Genomic DNA, 14478 nt, shown 5'->3' with positions numbered 1-14478 from the left:
TTAGAGGAGTTGCGCGACATGTCCACTATTTTGCTAGCTAAACTTGCCATTGAAACCATTCGTAAGCATCAAAACTCCCGTGCATTCTGCTATCACCATCATCATAGATGTCAGTTCGCGGTCAGACCAATCTAATCCATCAGTACGGCTCCGTAGCGCTGTTGTTGATATGTCGCGTAGTGTTGTAGCGCAGATCTTTATAGCTCTGTTATTATAAAATGTGGCTTTGTTCGGTCTGTGGACGAAAGTTGTATGTAACATTAAGCAATTCGAAAGATACGGGAAGTGCCTGAAGCTCTTCTGGAACACCGGAATCCCGTACTGCGTCGACCTTGGTGTAAATAAGGCTTACCCAACAAACACAAAACCTCCTCACAAACTCCAAAAAAGGATGGAATGTCCCAGTCCCAGTACAACGTTTATCAAACTTTTCCAGACCATAGAGGCACGACATAGAAACACAAGCAAAAAGGCAGTGGTCCCACTAAAGGTCTAGAAACGTTTTTTCTAGAGTGTTAAGCAGCAACAAAAGCGAGTTAATGCATTTTGGTCCCAGAAAGGTAACTGGGCATAACGTTTTCGGGACCAATGATTTTCAACAAGAAATAAAAATCGACTGCTCGCGCTCTCTTTTATCTCTCCTTCGCGCCACAAACTGCGGGGAGAGAAGGTTTTGCTCTTGCACTCGTCGTTTTGAGAGATGAAACGGCAGTTTCATTCGAACAGCCGAAGGAAGTGGTTAACCCCGCATCTCTCTCGGCGCATGCGTTTCTCGCACGCGAGCCGTCGGCTCCATGCTGCAGGCAGGCTACGGCGGTCTGCATTTTCATCGCGCCGCCGGAAGCGGCGGTCACCAGCTTTCCCGTCTTCTAGCGTTTTCCCTGCTGCCGTCCAACTTCAACATTGTGCGGCGGCCCCTGCAGGCATCTCCGGCTGTCGGCGCTCCGAGCTGCGCCGCTGTCTAGCAGAACTGCAGCAAAAAGGCCTCCCGTCGCTCGCCCGGCTTCCTCGCTGGACGGACGCCATCTTGCGTACCCTTATTCGCGCTGCCTCAACCGTTCGACCACAAGCCTCAGCGCGCGGCAGTTCTTGCTCTCATCACTACGCCAACGATTCACGGAGTTTTCCCGCGGACCTCGGCGTGCCCACACCATTCCTTTTGGAACTGATGCAGCGGCGGCGCATCGCAAGACCTTTGCGCAGCTTCACGGCCCTACTGATGCCGCTGTTCGAGGCGGCGTTCTCGGTGGCGGAGTTCGTGGCAATTAATAGCCGACTCCTCACACGCACCCTGCATTCCTCAGCGCCTCCGACGACTGCAGCGCGTTGGTGGTGGAAGCGTGGCCCTCTACAACGGTCATAGATGGGAAGGACCTTCGGAGACCCATCACACTCTTTCTGCGAGTGCCCATGGATTAGCCTGCTCTACCTACATCGCCACCGCCCAGCCATCCTGTCGCAGCGGTATAGTTTGTGCAGTGTTCGCGTGGCTATATTGACTCTCCCGCACTGGATTAATTGTGCCTTGATCTCGACTCCCACGCCGGACTATGCCGCATGTGCGGTCTGCCGCACCATGGATGCAGCGCGCCACTGCCCCAGCCTCAAGACGTCGCCCCTCCCGCCTTGCTTCAATCAGTCTTATCCCCACACTTAGTCACAAGAAAATAAAACTCCCAGGATCGTTACGAGGGTGTAAGGCGTATGTTTGAGCGTTCGCTGTGCTGTGAGAAGTCGCAGGACAGAAGGCTGCGTTTAATTCATGGTTTCAGCTGTTGCGGCCTTCTATTTCATCCCTGGGTTTCAGTAGGCAACGTTGTCAAGGTATGTTGGTTTATTTTATTTATTTATTAAACATACTGCAGGCCCTATTTCGCACTTTTTTATTTTCGCCAAGTAGAACTATTTTTTTTTTCTGTTTTGATAACATGTCGCTGAAACTTGCTCCGAGTCTTTAAGCGAGAGGGCGTTTCAACTTGTAGAAAACCCCTCTGCAGCGTACGCCCATCTCGCCTTTTCTTTTGTCATCAAAGTTGCTCTTTACATACGTTTGCTTTTGCGTGTGCATATCTGCTTTTGTAGCCCTTAGATAACTTGTCAACTTCCAGCCCGTGTTCTGTTTTACTTGCTCCATTTTGCAGATTTCTCAGAGCTACAGAAAAAAAGTGGCCATCATTATATGCATGGCGCTGAAGTGCTATGTACAAATTGTGTATTAAAAGGTGCATACGTTTGCGTCTGCTGTTTGTATTCATTCAAATTTGCGCCGTTGAACACAAGTCTTGTTCGGCATGGACTTTCAATTCGTCTGTATTGTTTTTCTTTGACTTGCATTTTGATTGTGGTGGTGTATGGTGCTGTCGTCGGTATGGACGACAGGCTACAAGTCGTGCTAAAAGTACAGCTAGTAAACTGTAATGACTTCTGTATGGCGCTGCTATTTGTTCTTATAGGGCAAGATGGGGTGACTTTTTGAATTCATATTTCCTTTGTGTGTAAAATGCTAAAACATTTCACGTAAACGGATAAGTGCGGAACGGCCGAACCAGCACGCATTCACACGAGTGGACAGGTGTATTACATCACCTGTAAAGTAAGTATGCGCCTGAAATTTGGCACATGAGTGCGCTTGGATGCCTGCAGGCTGCATGGAAAAAGAGGAATAATTTTATTGAACCAGAGCCGAGAAATCGAGCATTTACTTTTTGGGGCTTTCCATGGGACGCACAACTTTTTGGACATCGCTAGTTGTGGGGACGTTCTTTGGATGTGTTCGGGAAAAATGAGCACCTCCTGGGGAGATTCGAAATGTCCCGATGGAATATTTTTGGAAGATTTTGAGGAGGTTTTGTGTTTGTTGGGTAGTGCACATGTGATTGCCTACGAAGGTATGTATCCAGTACACTTCTTGGAACTTTGCTTCTAGGACAAAGCAGCATGCTCATATAATATTCGTTCACAGGACAGTGGGAGCAGTAAGCACGAGGAGATGGCTTCCCCAAGTGTGTGCTGTTCTCACACTTTCGGGAGCCTACATCACACAGCTGCGGGAGCCCTCAACTCGCGCGACTAATTCCCACTCCTCTTCAAAGTTGCGGGACGGAGTGTTTTCGCATCTTGTTAATTTTTAAGGCATCGCTATGTTCACTGTGCCTGTATAAAGAGTGACAACGCGCGAAAGGCAAACCATAGGAAGCACGTGAGGTCGCAGTGGTGCGCAACGGAAGCTTTGCGGCTTTCTGTGCACAGTCGCGTACAGTGCTGCGCAGGTTAGTGCCCTAAGGCCCATGAAAATAAATAAATAAATAGCAGATACATTGTCAAATATGGTGTGGAAAAGTGAGAGCTGTTATTGCCTTTGAGGTGTTAAAGTGCATTGTCTGTTATACTTGCAGCATTAAACACTTCTGTTAATTGGTTCCAATGTTTTTACTTGGGCTACTGCATTGTGCCATTTGTTTCACATGACTGATGTTTGCCGCGTTCTTTTTTATTTCAGAAATCCTGTGGGTGGGAAGATTACGGATGTGTATCCCAAGCTTGCCACATTTGAAGTCACATTTAAGAAATTTTCCGAATGTAACCCATTGCTCTGCTGACGTATCATCAACCACAATAAAATATGCGTGCTATGCATCAAATTGTTTTTGGTTTTATTGCATTGCGCGGAGTGAAAAAAGCACGCATGCACCATATATGCGAATATTCGAGAAAGATCCGCCAATGGACGTACTCAACTGGACGTCCGTCGGCGGGCGAACCGTATACCTTTGGCCACCTTTTGGACGGCCGACGGACGTCTACCGGTTGTTTGCGGATGTTCAGCGGACGTACAGAACATCCGAAATAGACCTCTGTCGGCCGTCCGAAGGATATCGGTGGTTGCTTGGGATGGTACCGCTTGAGCGGCTTCCCTTACGGTCCTTTCTTTTTTTTTTACACAACACACTGTTTCGTGGAAACCGGCCGGTTAAGTGAAATCGCTACATGCAAACAAGCCGTCGCTCCACAAAATAGGCACCTTTTCCTGGTCTAACAGAAACGATTGACTGACTTGCAGTGCACAAACGTTCCGTGCCACGGGCACTTGACCCTTGCTGGTGTTTCCGTCGAAACAAATATTCGCACTAAAAACTAACGCGTGTAACGGCTGCGGGGGATAACGCTAGCAGCGACGGTTCTCACAAAGCGCGACCCGTACCACTGAACAGCTGATCACGATTACCCTCTTGCGAGGCCGATAATCGCATCACTTCACGGGCAATCGCAGGAGAAAAACTACTTTTGTGTGATATTTTCTTCGTGCCTACAAAGATTATTTCTAATTTCATTTGCTACATGGCGATAACGAAATGCATTTCGCGACGTCTCGACATGTAGCGACGGTACTGCAACTTTTGTGTCGCGGATGTCGGGGATCGCAGACCAAAAATAGAAATGCGCTCAAATCAAGCGCTTTTGCCTTTTTTCCCTGGGCGCCTTTGTGACCCTTCTGCTTACAGCAAGGCACTAAGCAATATGTGGGCATACTGAAGACGGTGAAACTCGAGCGCGCGCGACGAGCATGCACCAGTACGTGCTGTGAATCCGGCGGCTGTCCTCCAACATGGCGGATCGCGCGCGGCGACCGCTAGATGGCAGTGCATTTCGCATAAGGTCTTAGTACCGGTAGGATACAGCTGTTGTATACTTATCCCATTGGCGAGGACAATGGGATAGTTAACAGAGATTGATTTTGTGAAGTCTCTGCTTTTATTTTTCTTCAGGTTTTGAAAGGAAAAAAAAAAGTTAAATTTGTCCTCGAATACTCAGTCACTGCGAATTAGGAAGACGCCGTCGCATCGTATCATCAGTCTAGGCGTAGTCAATAGCATCCAGAAGGAAACAGTAAAGACAAAGGCACTTCATATAATGTTGTAAAAGTGGGTGTTAACTATGCAGAAATATACTTGGGAGGTCATCTTCCGCGTTTCTCGAATACACAAGAAACTTGGGGCCTTGTGAACAGTCCTTACGTTAAAAACAAAAGCAGCATAATTCTATGAAATTCGGCGACTCTAATATAGTCTACACTATCGCCATCATGCAAGACCAAATAACCGGTGTCCTTTTTCAGTGCAGCCGGTGACTGGGAAATGCAGCAGTTCGTCATAGCTTTTAGATTGTCGTGTGTAGTCGGAGCGATTGCATCATGCATAAAATACTAAAAACTGCCAAAACATTACTGCCACGAGTGAAACAACTATGCACTACTTCCAGTTCAGTCGTTATTACAGTCGCCACGCAGCCGCACAGAAACCGTGCCACACATGGAGGAAGGAATGAAGTTTTCCTTCCTCCATGGTGCCACACCTCGCGCGGGAACCAGCACGCCACCGCGAGGGGGAAGCAGCGGCGCAGGGGTGGTACAAGCGGAGGCGAGCGGGCATCCAGGCACCCTACCTATGCCAGAGCCATGCTCGTAATATTCGCTCACAACGCCAACATCGGATCTTCTGGACAACGGGGCCTTTAACGTTATCGCGTTAAAAGTGTACCGGAAGTCACGCGCTTTAGCAAGGACTACCGAGAGTCTGGCCGACGGCGCAGACATTCGATGGGCACAGTGGCGTCGTACGCGTGGTGAGGGGGGGGGGCCCTTCACATCCGGCTTCAAATAATGCGACACAACGTCCACTCCTGAATTTTCTCCATGTTTTGTGTAATCTCTAGCTGCATTTACATGAATACGAGTGACGCATCGTACTTCCTAGCCTATCTCAAGGTACGGCAAACGAAAGGGCATGAAGATTTCGCAGCTGTATGAACATAAATGAAAACTGAGTTTTGAGGTAAGGAAATGGCGCAGTATCTGTCTCGCATATCTCGGTGGACACCTGAACCACGCCATAAAGGAAGGGATAGAGGGGGTGAGAGAGGAGGAGCCGTAGTGGAGGGCTCCGGAATAATTTTGGCCACCTGGGGATCTCTAACACGCACTGACATCACACAGCACGGGCGCAGAGTTCCCAGGTTTGAACCCGGGAACTGGGGCGGTGTTCCAGAGCCCCTTTAAAGTTCAAGATATTGGTGTTCGGAAATTTCGCGATGTTTAGCCGCAAATATACATGAATAAAAAATTCTGAATCAAATAGAAACTACTACTGACACAACTGTACTTATTTAGGTATTGGTTTCGTGGGGTCCAACGTCCTAAAGAGACTTGGGCTGTGGGACGCCTCAGTGAAGGGCTCTGGATTGTTTCGACCACCTGGGGTTCTTCAGCGTGCACAGACATCGCACAGTACACGGGCCTCTAGCATCTCGCCTCCGCGTAAATGCAACCGCCACAGCAGAGATCGAACCCGCGTCAGCACCCGAGCACCACAACCACTAAGCCCCCGCAATGGCTTATTTCGATATAAACGACTGATCCTGCCAAAGCCATCAGTCAACAGGGGGCGGCTAGAATTTCTTTGGAGGAGAAATTCCAGAGGCCCGTGTACTGTGCGATGTCAGTGCACGTTAAAGAACCCCAGGTGGTCGAAATTTCCGGAGCCCTCCACTACGGCGTCTCTCATAGCCTTAGTCGCTTTGGGACGTTAAACCCCATAAACCAAACCAAACCAGTCAATAGGGTGCAAAAAAAAGTAAGTTTGAAGGCAGCTCGATGAAAGGTAGACTTGTTGCATGGGACGGGTATTACACATTCTGGCCAAGGCCATTTCTTTAGTCTTTCAAGACTTTCACACCCTTGTTTTTCAATCCGAGCAGACTTCTTTGCCCTCTCGTTACACCTACCAGCCTACAATTTCTGGCCTTTTCAGCAATAGCAGGTTGCATCAGCAGTTTACCAAAACGTAATCACACATTGCAAAGACCATTTCTTTAATTTTCAACAACAGATTACCTACTTGCCCTCTCATTACACCTACCACCTTAACTAGCCTACAACTCCTGGCCTCTTCAGCAATAGCAGGTTGCATCAGCAGTTTACCAAAACATAATCACACATTGTAAAAACCATTTCTTTTGTTTAATTTTCAACAACAGATTACCTCCTTGCCCTCTCATTACACCTACCACCTTTACTAGCCTACAACTCCTGGCCTCTTCAGCAATAGCAGGTTGCATCAGCAGTTTACCAAAACGTAATCACACATTGCAAAGACCATTTCTTTAATTTTCAACAACAGATTACCTACTTGCCCTCTCATTACACCTACCACCTTAACTAGCCTACAACTCCTGGCCTCTTCAGCAATAGCAGGTTGCATCAGCAGTTTACCAAAACATAATCACACATTGCAAAGACCATTTCTTCTGTTTAATTTTCAACAACAAATTGCCTCCTTGCCCTCTCATTACACCTACCACCTTTACTAGCCTACAACTCCTGGCCTCTTCAGCAATAGCAGGTTGCATCAGCAGTTTACCAAAACGTAATCACACATTGCAAAGACCATTTCTTTAATTTTCAACAACAGATTACCTACTTGCCCTCTCATTACACCTACCACCTTAACTAGCCTACAACTCCTGGCCTCTTCAGCAATAGCAGGTTGCATCAGCAGTTTACCAAAACATAATCACACATTGTAAAAACCATTTCTTCTGTTTAATTTTCAACAACAGATTACCTCCTTGCCCTCTCATTACACCTACCACCTTTACTAGCCTACAACTCCTGGCCTCTTCAGCAATAGCAGGTTGCATCAGCAGTTTACCAAAACGTAATCACACATTGCAAAGACCATTTCTTTAATTTTCAACAACAGATTACCTACTTGCCCTCTCATTACACCTACCACCTTAACTAGCCTGCAACTCCTGGCCTCTTCAGCAATAGCAGGTTGCATCAGCAGTTTACCAAAACATAATCACACATTGCAAAGACCATTTCTTCTGTTTAATTTTCAACAACAAATTGCCTCCTTGCCCTCTCATTACACCTACCACCTTTACTAGCCTACAATTTCTGGCCTTTTCAGCAATAGCAGGTTGCATCAGCAGTTTACCAAAACGTAATCACACATTGCAAAGACCATTTCTTTAATTTTCAACAACAGATTACCTACTTGCCCTCTCATTACACCTACCACCTTAACTAGCCTACAACTCCTGGCCTCTTCAGCAATAGCAGGTTGCATCAGCAGTTTACCAAAACATAATCACACATTGTAAAAACCATTTCTTTTGTTTAATTTTCAACAACAGATTACCTCCTTGCCCTCTCATTACACCTACCACCTTTACTAGCCTACAACTCCTGGCCTCTTCAGCAATAGCAGGTTGCATCAGCAGTTTACCAAAACGTAATCACACATTGCAAAGACCATTTCTTCTGTTTAATTTTCAACAACAAATTGCCTCCTTGCCCTTTCATTACACCTATCACCTTTACTAGCTTACAACTCCTGGCCTCTTCAGCAATAGCAGGTTGCATCAGCAGTTTACCAAAATGTAATCACAGAATGCAGAACAGTGCTGTGTTTGATTCCAAACATGGGCATGCATGGACCTGAAGTGCTCTGACAAATGGCATTCAGGCTGTGTCCAGAGAGAAAAGGCACAAGAAACACAGTGCAGTTGGGAGATGCCACTGCTGTTGTATTTAAAAACTTCCCACAATTCGTTCAGCGGGTCACATCAATGTCCAAAGAGAAAAAGGAAACTGTTTTTTTCTTCTTTTCAGGGAAACAGCCTCCACAGCCTGCATCCTCAATGCACAGCGCTGCTTAACACACGGGCAAGTGCCCGCCAATTGTATTTACAAAGGAATAAAAAATACCAAGCGAATAGAAACATATGTATATTATATATATATAATATATATATATATATATATATCCTCTAAGTTGTTACAACCACAGCAAAATAAATAGGGTCCTGAAAGAAACAACACAGAGAAGCATGCACACATAGCTTATGTACAAGTCTCTTGAACATGCACCACAATTTATTTATAACCCGCAGCACGGCCCTTAGGAAGCTCGCCATTTTGCACACAATTCTGGCACCAACGCTCGCCAGCTTGGGCACACATGCCCACGCCCAGTGTCCCACATGCACGCATATGTGGCCGCTGCAAGAAGGGCTCTCTACTGAAATTGCCAGCTCGTTAGCATGGTTTTGCATGGGAGTGAAATGCCGGCCACACACCTGATATGCTTCTAACTTATCTGGCAGCCTAGAGGAAAAACTAGAGATGCAGCTTGGCTTCTAGCCACCGGCTACTATCCAATTTTCTCACATGAGAATGCTGCAGCCACAGCACAAATGAATGCATATGGAATCGCGAAGGCAGACTATGGCCATTTACAGTTGAGTTTTTTTTTTCCTTTTATGTGAGCAAACGACAGCAAAACAAAAATAAAAAGTGTGGTACATCACTATGTGTAACAACTCAGAAGCATGACTATACCAAGCTTCCCGCCCGACGATGCCCAAGGTGCAGCACAACTTGGCGCCTGAAGCAATTCTTTTCACACTCCTCAGAAAGAAAGCTGTGAAACAATTCTTTTCACACTCCTTACGAAAAGAGCTGTGAAATGCCAGGTGAAGGAAAATACCACAAAGGAATAGATGCACAATCAACGTATTGTCTGCCACACGCACACACACACACACACACATGCATACACACACACACACAAACCCAGGCCTGGGCTTCATATTTAACATGCACGCACACACATGCATGTCTCTGGATACCAGCTCCAAAACACAGACCACACTTCAGACACACCTGTCCCCAACACACAATTGAAAACCAAGCAATGCGGTGACAGAGATCCCATCTCTCGACGATCAAGGTGAGCAGGAACCAAGAATCATAGAAAGAACTGTGCGGATCAAAGATGCTCTTTACGAACAAGCAGGAGGAAAATGGTAAGGGAAAAAAAAAACGTACAGCCCTCTTAAGCGTGCCCAACAGCCTCACATGGCACGGCTGGCAGCAGAACCAGTGAATGCCATGTGACTGCCACCCGCTGACAACACTATACTAAACATTTCCCATCTTATCACTGCTGCCAAACCACAGGCACATGGCCAATTACTTCTGTCATTTCTTATGGTAGTCCCAATGCAAAAATAGGCAGGCCGCACTAACGCTTGTTTTTCTTCTAAATTTCAAACATACAGCATGTGAAAACTAACATCACAAAAATAACTGCAAGCATGTCAAAACTAACATCACAAAACATGACTACCACTTTCAGTCAATTCTCGTGGAGAAGAAAGTTGCACAAGTGCTAAAGTCAATTTAACAATCAACGCTAAGGGGGAAAAAAAAAAGGTCCAGAAGAACGCCACTGCTTGTGACGTCCGGTTCTTACACAAGAGAAGTTCTTTGCATACATTGCTACAGCCAATTTCACAACAGTTAACAATGTGAAAACAAACGCCATAAAACACTGCTACCACTTGCAGCCAGTTGTTGCAGAGAGGAATACTGCTTTGAATTCTACAGCTGCAGGCAATTTCAAAACCACAAGAAAATGCACAAAAATCACAAATGACTTGAGCCACTTGCAACCACAAATTTCTGGATTGAGTGGGTAAATAAGTCACAACTGCTTTGAATCCTACAGCTACAGCAGATTTTCCGGTGTGAAAACAAACAGATATTGCTTATTTTTTGATGTATGGTAACAGCCGATTTCGCTGTTACTACCATAGGTTAAAAAAAAAACAACCACAAACATCTACTGCCATGTGAAACGGTTCTGGTGCAAAAAAACTAACAGCAAGTTTTCTTAAAAAAAGAAAAAGAAAATCAGAATCTTAAACAAAGTATTACAGCCATTGCTACAAGCAACCACAATTCTGGTGCTAGAATATGATCACAGAACTGCCACGGCGACAAACAAAACTTCTGCAGCAACAAGTAAAAAAAAAAATGGTTACATAATTGCTTGCTTCAATGGCTTGCAACATTGCAACTGCCACGGCGACAAACAAAACTTCTGCAGCAACAAGTAAAAAAAAAGGGTTACATAATTGCTTGCTTCAATGGCTTGCAACATTGAAAAAAAAAAAACAAAGGGTACACAATTGCTTGCTTCAATGGCTTGCAACGTTGAAAAAAAAAAAGGGGGTACACAATTGCTTGCTTCAATGGCTTGCAACATTGAAAAATATTTAGGAGTTACAACAATCACTTGAAACAAACCCTGTGTACTTCAGAGAAATGAAAAGTGGCAGCAATTTAGATGCCTTCCATGGCGTTTTTTACGACCTAACCATTCACGAGTGCATGGCTGTGCTCTCCTCCGCAGGTGCGCGAAGTGGTCACACAACAACACTCGGAGAGAACACTGCCCAACACATCGGACCCAACAGCCTCTGGAGGCACACCCAGGAGGCTCCTCTCTCAGCACGTCTGGCACAACAGCAGCAGCAGCAGTGCTTACACTCAAAGCACAGTCACAGTTGCTGAAAGGGCGTTGCAAAAAAAAAAAAAAGCAGCACATGATGTGACTCCATGAAAGCAGTGCTGCCAACACAATCAGGAGTGAAAGCCGGCAGGAGGTCCCTCGATGCGGCAGACCGTTGATTGTGGAGACACACCAAAAAGGCCGGGCAGGAGATGCCCCACGGCTATTTACACGGGGGGGTGAAGAGAACTGCACACGAAACCAACAGAGGAGGAAAGGTGGCACCACTTGGCCACTGAGCTAAAGTAGTGGTGGTGGTCAGGGGCTGGCACCCACACAGGAGGCACCAGCGGGTGCTAGGAAAGAGGGTCTGTCTCTTATATCACAAGTCTCCACCAGACGGCTGCTGGTCCTCCCACCAGCGCCGCCTGGCGGGGCTTCCCGGCCCACCAGTGTTCTCTCGACGGGGCCACCAAGTGCGTAGGAAGCAGTGGAAAACAAAATCACAGCATCTCCTCGAAAGTTGCCATAATGTCACTTTGCCGGTTCATGTCGATCTGGCCAGCCATCTGCAAGGAGGAAGAGGGAACGGCTACTGAGTGCCACAGCTTCCATTCCGGCTCACACAGCAAAAAACGCCCCCATGCCCCAGGACATTTGAGAGGCGCCAAATTCCAGGTCTCCCTTCTTTTAGGGAGGGGGGGGGGGGTGACATTTCCATGGCACAGTCATCATATACAGTTAAACCTGGATGGATGCAACAAACCTCCGTATGGTGAATATTACCACCCCCATGGAAGTAGCAAAGTTGAAAAAGTCCAGGATTTTTCGTTACATGCATAGCGCAACTGCCGTGGCTTTACAACATGGAGTTTTTACGGCTGCAAGTCGGCGATTTTCACCCGACGGCATGCACTCGACGCCCGGCATCGAGAAAAACGCCCGCCGCTGACTATCCGGTTCCGCTAGATATTGACACGTAGCGTCCAGTGAGACTGGAAGCGGCAGCTGAATTAAGTTAATAGCCGTGCAGAAAGTCCGCTCTTCCCCTTTGGCTGCCTCTGCCTGCCGTCACCAGCATGGCCGCCATGGCTGACAAGCTACGCAGCGATTCTGGTATGAAAATGTCATTAGCATGAAAATAAACGCCACATCAGACATGAAATACTGCTTTTTTAGAGAACATGGCCGAATCTTGCATCTAAATGCCTGCACTTCCTTCCTGAGGCGTATGTGTCTAAGAAAACCACAGCCGGTGGTGTCCTCGGCTGAGCGGGCGCCCGAAGGTAGGCGACGCCATGCATTCGAGCACACAAATGCTTACAGATACTAATGCACGCATGCTAAAGCAAGCTGACAGAACGTGTTGTGTTCCCCAGTGCCGCCGGCGTATCTCCGCTGCTTCTGCTTTTTAGAACGTCATATCACGTGGCACTACGACAGTTCATGCTCAAAAGCAGTGAAAAATAATATAACAGCAAAAAAGACCCAGCACGAGCAGTGTGCATCCATTGCTGCCGCACAGTCGTTCGCATGATTATGGCGCAGATAGCTGTCACGTGTCAGGAGCAGAGACTGCAAAGTGCGGCGGCGTTGCAAGGTGAGGGGTCCATCCTGAGGCAACAGCAGCAGGCAGACCAGGAAAGGGAACACACGGGAAAAAGCAGGTGCCTCTGCAGCCATTCTACTGGAGGCGGCACGAATGCGTGCGCACACTTCTAGCTCGGCCGCAGTGTCTCCCCCCCTAACCCCACCCCAATCTATGGGCACTGTGCAAGCCATGGCAGCTGAGGTGATGGCAGCTACTGCGGATAGCGCACTCACAAAACATTGCTCCGTGCTTACAACTTTGAGTAACAGGGTTTTCTGCCAACATTTTCAAAGTGATTTCGCCTACATTTATTTCTCATTTTTGTTTCTGGTCCGCATTGTCCTTTCGAGTCTTCTCTCGAAAACGGCATGCAACGAAATTTTCAATTTCGTTATATTAACTATACAATTAAACCTTAATGATACAATTTGGAACCCCTCCAGCAAATGGTGCTAGCAGCAAATTTTTCTGCATGTTTTATTTATAAGACTGCGAGTCCCTCAGTGCACTAAACTGCATGCATTATCTCGAAACACTTGCATCACACCAGCTATGTCCCCGAAAACGCTCAGAACGCGGGCGTAAGGAAAAAGGTAAGAGCTCCACTGACCGCCTCACGGCGCCGCCGCTCCTGCTCCCGCAAGCGCTGTCGCTCCCGCTCACTGACGCCAGCATTCTCAGTGGGGCTCGGGACAGCCCTGCGTGCCTCTTCCTCCACGGCGTCCCCAGCCGCATTCGCGGAGGCGGAGGTGGCCAGGCGTGGTGTGGCTGGTGGCACTGACCGCTTCTCCTGCTCCTGCCGGATGCGCTCCTTCTCTGCCAGCTCCCGCTGCCGACGCTGCTCCTGAGCCTCAAACAGCTGCCGCTGCTGCACATGCCACTTGGGTTACCACACAGCCCAACAACCACCACTTTCAGCACTCGCCTAACATGACGTGCGATAAGGCTAAAAACTTTTGCAAGTATGCAACACACATTTCTTAACCAGCTAATGGTGAAACACTACATCACGCCAAAGAGCAGTCAAGCAGGCTTCTAGGAAATTACAGCACTGGTTGGCCCACACAGCCTTCAAGGTTTGCAGCGCAATGTCATCATCAGATCACGCAAACAACTCTAGCCATAGATTGGTGAGGCCAACTAAGCACAGCCAAAAAATTTCGTTGCGGTAACGCGCTGCCTTCCCAGAATGAACTTTGAGACTACACAGAGATGCTGCTACCGTGAATCTGAGAAGACTTTTTTTTCTTCAAAAATATGGTGCACGGTTTGGGGGGAGAGGGGAATCTTAGATTCGAGGCTGTCAGAAAACCAGGTTGAGGAGAAGATCGGTCTGTGCAACAAAAGGAAAAAGGTTACACGAGAAGCGCACGAGAGGCTACAATGGTAGCCTGGCAACAAGAAAAAAAAAGAAAGGCGCCGTTGCCGTAAATTCGCTCAAGATCGCCCAAGTCCCCTAGGGCCCGACTGGGTAGCGGCCGCTGTTCTGTCATTTGCTTTTGAGTGGATTTTGGGAGACCACAACAA

The 14478-nt window shown here is 47.3% G+C and overlaps 1 protein-coding gene across 17 annotated transcripts in view; it reads right to left on the bottom strand.

Moving 5' to 3' along the window:
- Positions 1-8563: 8563 nt before the first annotated feature.
- Positions 8564-14478, bottom strand: part of LOC149355593 (bromodomain-containing protein 2-like) — a 94084-nt gene continuing 88169 nt past the window's right edge. For all 17 annotated transcript variants that reach the window (XM_089583924.1, XM_089583923.1, XM_089583919.1 and 14 more), the window contains 2 exons: positions 13562-13819; positions 8564-11929 (listed from right to left, as the gene is read on the bottom strand). In XM_089583924.1, the coding sequence (XP_089440050.1) occupies positions 11864-11929; positions 13562-13819 (324 nt within the window). In that variant the 3' untranslated portion in view covers positions 8564-11863. The remainder of the gene's footprint in view (positions 11930-13561; positions 13820-14478) is intronic.

Source organism: Amblyomma mixtum, chromosome 3 (assembly GCF_055824585.1).
Source record: "Amblyomma mixtum isolate Tamu chromosome 3, ASM5582458v1, whole genome shotgun sequence".
Classification (NCBI taxonomy): Eukaryota; Metazoa; Arthropoda; class Arachnida; order Ixodida; family Ixodidae; genus Amblyomma; species Amblyomma mixtum.
This window is presented reverse-complemented; position numbering and strand designations above follow the sequence as displayed.